Raw genomic sequence first — 9,888 nt, forward strand, 5'->3', positions numbered from 1 at the left:
AGGTGGGGGAGGCTGCCTCTCACATGCTTCCATTACCATCATCATAGTGGGAAGGGTGTGGTGAGTTTCTTAATGGCCCACTCAAGTCATGTGGTCAAGACCTGCTTCAGCCATAGCCAGAAAATACAGGTGAATCATGTGCCTGGAAGGAAGGGAGAACCAAAATATATGTGAGCAGCCCTAGTAGCTTCACACTCTTGGGCACCAGGCTTTATTGTAGGTACCACTCATGGATCATCTGTAGTCTTCATCCTGCTTTTGCGAGGCGTGTGTTGATCTTTCCGTATGATAGGTGGGAAAAATAGATGCAAATTGGTAGTGTGAGTTGCCCATGGGAGCATGGGGCTGAGATTTAAATCACTCCCAACACAGTATTAAAATACATGCACTTTTCTCTCCGCTATGCTGCCTTTGACAGTTTAGCCTTTATCTTCTACCCCACCTGGATACTTCTCCCACTGTAACCCTCCTCTTGTGATCAGTTTTTATATTCTCTGTGTTTGTTCAAACTTGCACTGGTAGAGGACGATTGCTGATGCCCCGTGAGAGTGGTCCAGCAGGGAATCTGTCTACTGAATCAAGTCTGTAGGGTTATAGAGAGTCCAGAAGTCAGAAGATACTCAGAAAAACTTCTGGATCCTTCCAGGATGGTCCCAAATTGGACAAATACCCTTTTTTATCATTAGATGCAAAGGACCACCATCTGACTAATTATAGTTAGTACAGAGCATTGACTATGCGTATATTTAAAAAGAAAGCTTTGTGTTTTATTTTTCTAAATGACACTTTGGTCTAATAACTGCCTTGGGCATGACTTGGGTTCCAGGCTAGAGTACAGGCGAAGAGCTACCCTCAACTGAGAAGTGACCTGGGATTGTAGCCAGTAGCTCTAAAGAAGTTGAGTCTTGTCTCTTTTGCTGGCAGAGACAAGGTCATTCTCTTGGGCAGCCTGTCTGGGTCAGCAGACTTAGGATGTGCATGACCACCTTCTCTGGTTTATGTAATGGGTGTAGTCCATGAGATATGGTCTCTCCTGTGGTGTGAAGGTGTGTGTTTTGGACCTTGAGACAGATTTTTTTTCTTAAATTTTAAAGAGAAAACAAAAAACAGAATAACAGCAATAAAGACAGAAACAAAAACGATACAGAATTTCAATACAAGATGATAGGAAATTAACAATGATTGTTATATTACATAGTTATCATCAATGTAGTTGCTCAGATTACCAGATATAAGAATGCAGTCCTCTCCTGTCCCTTCCCTTTCCCCTTCCCTTTCTTCCCTTCCCCTTCTCCCCTTCTCCTTCTAATGAAACAATTTATATATTTCAAGTTAGTATATCCTATCTTATCTTTCTACCAGTTTCTCTTTATATATTCTGCTGCTCATAATTAGCTTTGTTTACTTACTAAGAACTTACCGTTAACTTGCTGGGTGGTTCTCTTTTGACAATTTCTCATTGTCTGTAGGCAAAGTTTGAACGCCTTAGCAAGGTGCATGATTTTCTCTCTATCTACTAACAAAATAATTATTGCCTGCCTGCCTGCCTGCCTCTCTGTCCCTGTCTGTCTGTCTGTCTGTCTTGATGTGTTTAGAAAGTGAGAATTTCATCTAGTAGGAGTTTTTTCTTTCTCTAATTCTAAAAATTACATTGATTTTGCAGAAAGTAACTACAACAAGAGGACGGACATGGAATGGTCACATTATAGAGATAGGTGCTTTGGTGTTTGGAAACCATCTGGTTGGTGTTTTGTAACCAACCCAAACTGAAAACTTTCTCTGGTCTATTGTGAACCAGAGGCTGGACTCTCAGAACAGGCTAGACCTGAGAACAAAATGTTCCATTGGTTACCGAGAGGAAAGGATTTACACCTGGTCATTACTAGGTTCTTCCTTGCCTGTGGGCTATGGATTAAACCCTGTCCTTTGGGAAGTAGTATTGACAACTATCATATTCCTCACTGAAGCATTATGGGTATCATTTATGGGCTTTAAATGTTACATGGTGTTCATGGCCTAAACAACATTTCATCATATTCGTCAAGAGTGTCAAAGACAAATGATTATATACATCTCATGGACTGGGCATGGCCCCATCTGGTTATGAACATGAACATTCTAGGGTTCCAGATGAGGAGTGTCCCCTCATAGGTGCCTTTTACAAAGATGTCACCTGTGTCTGGAGGTACAGCTCTCACACAGAAGGATTAGGGTTTGCAGATGTCTCTTTTCTTCCTCCAGAGTTTGTTTCTCTGCAGAGAAAGCTTTTGTGGCTTTCACTGTGTGGGAGGAAGGGCAGGCTGAATGCAGCTCAGGGCAGGCATGACTTCTGCTGGCCTTCTCGGCAGTGCAGATGCAGCACACGTGCTGCAGCACGAGACGGGGTGTTCCTGCCTCCCCCTCCAGGGGAGGTTGTTTGGCTACTTCAGGACCATGCCCTTGCCTACACCTCATGGAACAATGCCCCTTTCAGGTGACTGACTCTTGAGCTGTAGAATGAGTAGAAGGAAACTCCTTGTAACTCCTCCTGCAAATTTTCCTTCAGGACATTATCTGGGGATGTGAATTTTCCCCAAATAACTGCTGTTTATTTCAGCAATGTAAGACATAGAATTCATCCATTTGGAGTAATGCTACTCCATACTTGGTGGCTTCTTTGAAAAACTTCCTTCCTTCCTTCCCCTCCCCCTTCCCTTCCTTTCCCTTCTGTTTTCTCCTATGCCCCTCCTGTTCCTTCTCCTTCCCCTTTTCCCTCTTCCCAATTTCTCCTTTCCCCTTTTCTTCCCCTCCTCTCGCCTCCCCATTCCCATTCTGTTCCAGTTCCCTTTCTCTTTCTCTTCCCTTACCTTTTCTTCTATGCCCCTCCTATTCCTTCCCTTTCCCCCTTCCCTTTCCCTCCTTCCCTCTCCCCACCCTTCTCATTGCCTTTCATTTCATCCTTTTCTTTCCCTGCTTCCTTCTTTCCCTTTAAATCCCATGAAGTATTTCCTTGAGTCAGACCTTTTCTTGGTATGCTTAATAGTAATTTGGCAGAGATATCAGCTTTTTGCTGGCACTTCCAGCCTCACTGGGAGTCTGCTTATAGCGCCAGAACAGCCCACGTGTGGGAGGCGAGGCTGAGCGAGGCAAAATGAGGTGCATTTCCTGCATATGCCCTCACACGGCCCCTTTCTTTCTGCTTTTATACCACATTGTCTTCTGTGCTCTGGAGGATACCCCTGTTACACTCATTTAGCTTTGCCCTCTTACCACCGGTGATACACACATTGCTCTACAGTGACAAATCTGATACAAACTTCAGGCCTTGAAACAAAGAGATGCAGGATACTGACCCTATGGAGAGGCAAACATGACCTGTCCCACTTTTCTCTGTATGGTATTCCCTCTCTGACTCCATGGAAGAAACAGGGCTGTGTGTCTCGGTCACATGTAGAAGCTCAGTCTGGTGCTTCATGGTAAGGTCCATGAGAGGAGCCTGCTAGTGCTGGCTCGAGGAAGAGCCACTGGATCCCAGGGGCCTGTGGGGTTGGAATGGAGACAGCTATGTGAGCTGAGTGCAGCCTTCTTAGGGTCAGAATGTTTTAGAAGTAATCATCAGGCTTAAGTGACAGAGAACACAGCAGGCATTTGTTTCCAGGACAGGGAAATGGGTGGGTCAAATATAAAGTCTCAATGTATAATTTTCAATAAATTAAAAGCATGACTCTCATACAAATATGTGGTGCATCTGCTGAAGATTTATTTAGCTCAGTAGTGAGGGAGCAAGCAGGAGAACAAAGCTGGTACAAAGAAAAATATGATAAGTATTTACAGTCAATCAAAGCAAATAGTATTGAAATTTTTACCAAGACATAGTGGAGATAGTTAATGGTAAGAAATGATAGAACTGTAAACTGTGGACAGAAATTATCCATAGCTTATCAGTTTTGACAAGTGGACATCTAACTTTATGATATGGACATAAAGAGTAGTGAATATCAAATCAAGCACAGTTATTATTTCTAAAGCATCAGGTATCTCTTGTATGACTTTGTTGACAATATTCCGTGTGATCTGAAAAGGGCACTAGTCATCCTTTGGCCTTATTTCCTTTGGATTTTTTTTTTTTTTGGACAATATGGTTTCAAGAGGTTTCTGTGGTCAGCATGTGAATGGCCTTCTGCCTTCTTGCTGATCTGTATTCTGACTAGGTAGGTGTTTCTGGGGCCCTGTGCTGGAGCCAGTCTGTGCTGCCCTTCTGCATAATGTGGCAATTATTGTCAGAGATGCTGGCTTCTGTGTGACCCATCTGGATCCACATCCTTCTCCCTTGTCCAGGTTGGAAAACTTCAGTAACAGAATAAATGCAACACCTTTAAGTAGTATGGTTATTTTGGGGAGGGCGTAAAAACAACATTGGGTTTTTCTCCCAGGTCCAGAACAGTTCGAAAGAAATCATATGACGTGACTGGTTTCAACATAGGCAGTGACTATTTCATTTATAAGTTCATAAGCAGTAACATGTTTTAAACATGACTGAAATATCTATGTTGCTTTTTCATTGTTCCTCCAAGCATGGCCTTCTTTACTATCGGTTGGTCCATTGTGTGCACACATGGGCTCTTCCCCCGTCATAGGAATTCGATTTCATAAGAGGAAACTGTGATTGATTTGGAGGCATGAGGTTCTTACTTGGTAAAAAAGCTCAATAAGGTGAAGCCTCCTGGGTCCTCTGTAAGTCCTGCTGTGTGCACAGTTTTATGTATCAATTGTTTTATTTAATCATGTTTCAGGAGCTTCGATTTGACATCTTTGCAACAGAACGACAAATGCTCTTCGTGGCCTTCCATGGCCGTCACCTGCATGTGGCGCTACTTAATCTCTAGAAAGAGACAGTGGGCCGTGGCCAGCGTGTGCTGGGACTCGAGCGGTGCCAGGGCCCTGGAGGAGGGCTCACTGTGTGCGGCCCCAGGCAGCCTGGGTGTGCCAGGAACTTCTTGTGTCTGATTCCTGAACATGTCTGTACTCCAGGCTTTCTTTTCCTCTGTTTGGTCTATGGCGTTCCACTTCTGTTTAAGCTGTGTTCGAGGGTTGGAAAACTTCAGTAACAGAATAAATGCAACACCTTTAAGTAGTATGGAGGGCCACATCAAGTCATAAGTGCAGAGGGTGTTTTTAAGAATGTAGATCCTTGCTTTCCAGCCTCAGATTTAGAGTCAGAATGGGAGGATGGATCAAGGAATCTTCATTGTACAGGTGTCCAGGTCAACCACCGAATCACCAAAATGGATTTTGTGCTAATTTCGTATCTGTTGTGTAACCCTATGTACCAAACCAACCCAACCCAACCCAACCCAACCCAACCCAAACCAAACCAAACCAAACCAAACCAAACCAAACCAAGATTCTTTTAATGCAGACATGCTGGTCTCTTGTTAAGCTGTCTAGATTAAAATCATTCATATCCAGGAAAGAGTGACTAAAATGCAGTTTGCCTGGGGTTTTGTGGCTTAGGGGAGGATTCCAACATCTTTAAGACTTTCCATGAAGTCAACCTTCACGGGAGCACTCTGTCCTAGAGGCTGTACTCTGCCTACTGGCTGCCTGAGGTACAGTGGCAATGGCAGCAGATCTCATGTTGGAGACATAGAATTCCTGTAAGCAGGTTACCTGACTTTGTAAGAGTCTGTCTCCTTTTCCTTTTTTTTTTTTTTGTATTTAGGACAGGTTGTACAGGGTCTCACTACATAGGTTGGACTTGTAGTGGTCCTCCTGTTTACAGCCTCCCAAGTGCTGGGATTACAAGCATGCACTACTATGCCCAGTCTCAACTGCCATTTCATTGTGCCTAGGGAGCGGGGCCAGCACAACAACCCGAGGATCAAACTCCTGGCCCCTGCATCTGCCTAAGCAGGTATTTTAATCTGCTGAGCTATTTGGCTGGCCCTCTGTTTTCTATATAGGCTGGTAAGATGCTTTCCTGGGCAGAAAAAACAATGAACAAGAAATGTTAAAGGACAAATTCAGATATCATTACCTTATTTTCGATCATTTTGCAATGCCTCTTCCACTGGAAACCCTAAGAAAGCCCAGGCATTAAATCTAAGACACTGGGAGAGAACTGTTAATAGCATGCCCTGGGCTGGGGAGATAGCTCAGTGGTCTAAGCACCTGCCTGGCAAGCACAAGGACCCGGGTTTGATCCCCAGTACTCCATGCTGTGTCAACCTTGGAACCCCAGGTAGGCCTTGCCAGCCCTAGGAACTGGGTGTAGTGGCACACACTTGTAATCCCAGTGCTGAGGAAGCTGAGACAGTAGGGTCACTATGAGTCTGAGCCGCATAGAGAGAGACCCTGTACCAAATAAAGAAATATTTAAAAAATATTTAAAAAATAACATGGCTTGTATCTTCTTTGGCAGCAGCTGGATTACTTTAAAAGCTTTTATTTATTTATTTTTAAAAAATGTATCAGTTATTTGATTTAGGTTCTTAGTAAGAAATTTAGAACACTAATTTACCAGGATAAATTCCATTTGTCAGAGCAAAAACAGATCATAAGTAGCCCTGGAGCTGAGGAACAGCTTTGGTTTTTGCTAAAATTTGTGAGTCCACCACTCTCTGATCCACCTTGCGCTGCTCTGAAATCTGATATCTCTTTTTCTCGGTGTCGAGGATCTCACCCTCCTGGTGCCTGGGTTTCTGCAGCTTCTTCTTTTTGAAGTAAGTATCAGTGAGGTGTTTGGGGATTTCTACTTTGCTGACATCAATTTTTGTAGAGGTGGCAATGACAGATTTCTGGAGTGTTCTTTGTAGAGGAACACGATTAAGGCTAAGAGGCCCAGTCACAAGTAGCAAGCCACTGGCCAACTGCTTCAGGAAGACCACTCTCTTGCCACTATGATGCCCAGTGAGGATGATGAAGATGGTGCCAAGAGTGATGCTAGCTCGAAGTTTCCTCACATGCTGACTGAAGGGTTTCTTGCTGTGGCTCAAGAGCTTTCGGGGCACATCTTCAGTAGGGTAGTATCTAGGCATTTTTCAAAGCTTAAACACCCAGCTACCTCCATTCTTGTCCCCACTGACCAGTTTTTTGATTATGGCAAGAGTTTTCTCCTTTTTCTTCTTCACCTTTGATATAGCAGCTGTGTACCTTCTCTTGTAAAAAGTCTTTCTGGAATACATATCAGACCAGGAGTATCTACCAATTCCTCTAACCAGGACAGGATTTCGGCTGCAGGGGGGCTGCCCTTTCTTGGACTTTTTGTCTTCACCTTACCCTTTTCACCAGTACCTCTGGCAGAAGCCTTCTTGCTTCAGGTTTCTTCTCTTTAGTGTCTGGCTTCTCAGTTTTTTCACTCGCCATCTTGCAAGATGGGAAAGAGAACTAAGTTTCCCTGCTTTAAAAGCTTTTAAAAGCTTATTAAAATATTAATCTGTTCCAGCAGCCACAAGGACCTCCCCATGCACAGGCAAGAAGGGCTAAGTGAGCAGTGTATGGGGCTCATGCCTGAGGTGAGCCTGTGTGTAGAGTGCTGCCTGTGTACCCTCTTCTTTAGTGTTAGATGCTTGCCCTAATTCACAGTTGAGAAAACTGAGGCTCAGAGAACCAAGTGGCTTGTTCTGGATGACACAGTCCAGAGGGAGCAGTCCAGGGTATGGAGTGAAATCTTGCGATATCTAGTACCGCTCATGGAAGAAGAGGCCACATTCTTTTCTTCCCACATCTCTGGAGCTCAGTGGCACAATATCCTCCAAGTGGCCCCAACTCTACTGGGTGCCAAAAGTCCAGTGGTCAAGAGGTATCAAACACAGCCAGGAATAGTGTTCAGTTCTTACTTTGGGGAGAATCTGATATTTTTAAGCAAATTACCAAAGCTGAGGTCTAGAGGAAAGAAAGAGTGGTCCAGATAGGGCAGCTTGTGCTATGCCAAAAGAGGTGGTAAAAGGAGAATTTGCAGAACAGAGCAGGATGGTAGCTGTGACCTATCCTTTAATTCTGGCTCATGACGAAGAGTGAGTGGGACTAGGCACCATCCTGGGAGAAGGCTGTACCCCTTCTCTTGTCTTGTGGTGTCCTAACCTCTTGCTTTCACCATTATTGCTGATCACACAGCCTTTTAGGATGCGATTGAAGGTTATTTTCTCCAGTGTCTTTTAGTAACATAGTGCACTAAGACAGTACTTATTGGCCTCCTTATCCTCCTGTGGTTTTGTTTATAAAGAAAACTTTAAGAATGAAAAAGATCTCCCTTTATACTGACCTTGAAAACATATTTCTGTAGACTTCAGCTGAATTATCATTGGCCTTTACTTTGAAAGTAATTTACTGGGCTTAAAAATTCCAGCGAGCTTGGGACAGTGGGTGGCATTCTCCATGTCACAGTGGTGGTGGGTTCATACATAACATCTGGGAATGTGAGTGGGTTGTGGCGGGGAGCCTGGACAGCAGCCACGCAAAGGGCATGCCGTCACTTTTTCCTGGGCTGCTGGGCCAGCCTTGTGGCTGCCTGCCATTTGGCAGGCTCTTCAATGTTCTCCTCAGGGATTTCTAGGTTCTCTGGTGCAAGGGGAAACTCAGTGACCTGGAAAGAGTCAGGTTCAGGCCCAGTGGCAAGGCCAGAGCTACTGAAGCAGTTTATGGAGAAAGAGATTGCATTGGAAATATACTCAGCTCATTGTTGACATCCATTGACTAAATTAGCATCCTGGGAAGAAGCGAAGCATCTAGAAGGCAGGGGCACAGGGAGGGCTCCTGAAATCCAGTGTTTTGTTGCTACCCTTCTAGGGATGTGGCACACTCCTCTCCAGTCACCAGGTTTTGGAAAACAGGCAAGGAAGGGAATCAGGTAAAGGATTTGTTTAATAAACAGTGTGATGAATTGATAACTGGTGGTCAACTTGTAACACCCAGCTGAATTGACCCAGCATGCTGCTGGGTATGGGAGGCCTGAGGATTGTTGCTAGCAGCATAAAAAGCAGAACTGTAAAGGAAGAAGCTAGAAGCTGTTGGTTTTCTTGGGGCTGCATTTGGGTTCTCTTCGTGGATCTTGTCATGCTGGCTTTCCTAATTCAGTTGGCCATTCTCATCATCAAAAGAGCTTGGGACCTTGGTGTCACTGGGAATAACTGTGGTTTACTTTGGAGGAGCTCTGGTCCTTGCTTTGAGCCTTGCTTCCTGGCTCTGGAGGGGAAGATGCTGCTCAGATCCTGGAGAAGCTAGTTGTGCTGGTTTTCCTGAGAAGAGCTCAGCTGCTCTCATCCTTGCAGGAGCTCGGGCCTTCACTGTCTCTGAGGATGGCTGTGGTGACTGTCAGGGGAACTCTGGTCTATTTTGAGCTTTGTTTGTTGGCTCCAGTGCAGATCCTCAACCTGCTAGACTTTCTAGTTTTCACTGACCTTGGAGCCTTCCCAGCACAGATCTGTGAAACAGGCCTACATGAGGCATTGTCATAGGCTCTTGGCTTTCAGTTGGACTAGTGAGAGGCACTATTATGGGCTCTAGGTTTTCAGCTGGACATTTGCATGGGATCCAGGGCCTCAGCTGGATTCTTTGGTCTTTTGAGTGTGGACAGATTTCCGGCACTCTATGTGTATGACTGTTTGGGTGACTATTACAAAATAATTCTCTAAGTTATGAGTTCTGTATTATTTCCTTTTGTAAACTCCAGACTACAACAAACAGGACTTTAGATGCCTACTGAAGATGGTCTATGCCTGGAGCCACTACGAGTTCCTTTCTGAAGTGACCTGGATTCTTCACAATGAGGCAAAGATCTGCAATGAACTGAGAGTTCTTCCTTAACAGAACACTGTGCTAATTTCTGTCAGGTGAACACGTTTATGAGTTGGTCCTCTTTTGATAAAAACTTATTCCTTTTTTAAACATTATTTTTATTTTTGTTTTTTT

General features: G+C 44.3%; 2 protein-coding genes across 3 annotated transcripts in view; one reads left to right on the forward strand and one right to left on the reverse strand.

Moving 5' to 3' along the window:
* The window catches only part of Frmd3 (FERM domain containing 3), a 282,007-nt gene that overhangs the window by 82,520 nt on the left and 189,599 nt on the right, over window positions 1–9,888 (forward strand). The gene's annotated exons all lie outside the window — the stretch shown is intronic.
* On the reverse strand, window positions 6,530–7,016 carry LOC105743268 (60S ribosomal protein L6-like). Its single transcript, XM_023699136.1, has one exon. It carries the CDS (start codon window positions 7,014–7,016, stop codon window positions 6,534–6,536), a length of 483 nt encoding a protein of 160 aa, XP_023554904.1. The 3' UTR covers window positions 6,530–6,533.

The sequence above is a fragment of the Octodon degus genome, unplaced genomic scaffold (genome assembly GCF_000260255.1).
Source record: "Octodon degus isolate 3935 unplaced genomic scaffold, OctDeg1.0 scaffold00111, whole genome shotgun sequence".
Lineage (NCBI taxonomy): Eukaryota > Metazoa > Chordata > Mammalia > Rodentia > Octodontidae > Octodon > Octodon degus.

Excerpts from the sequence above, each read along its gene's own strand:
- LOC105743268 (XM_023699136.1), bottom strand. The coding sequence starts at position 7,016 with ATGCCTAGATACTACCCTACTGAAGATGTGCCCCGAAAGCTCTTGAGC.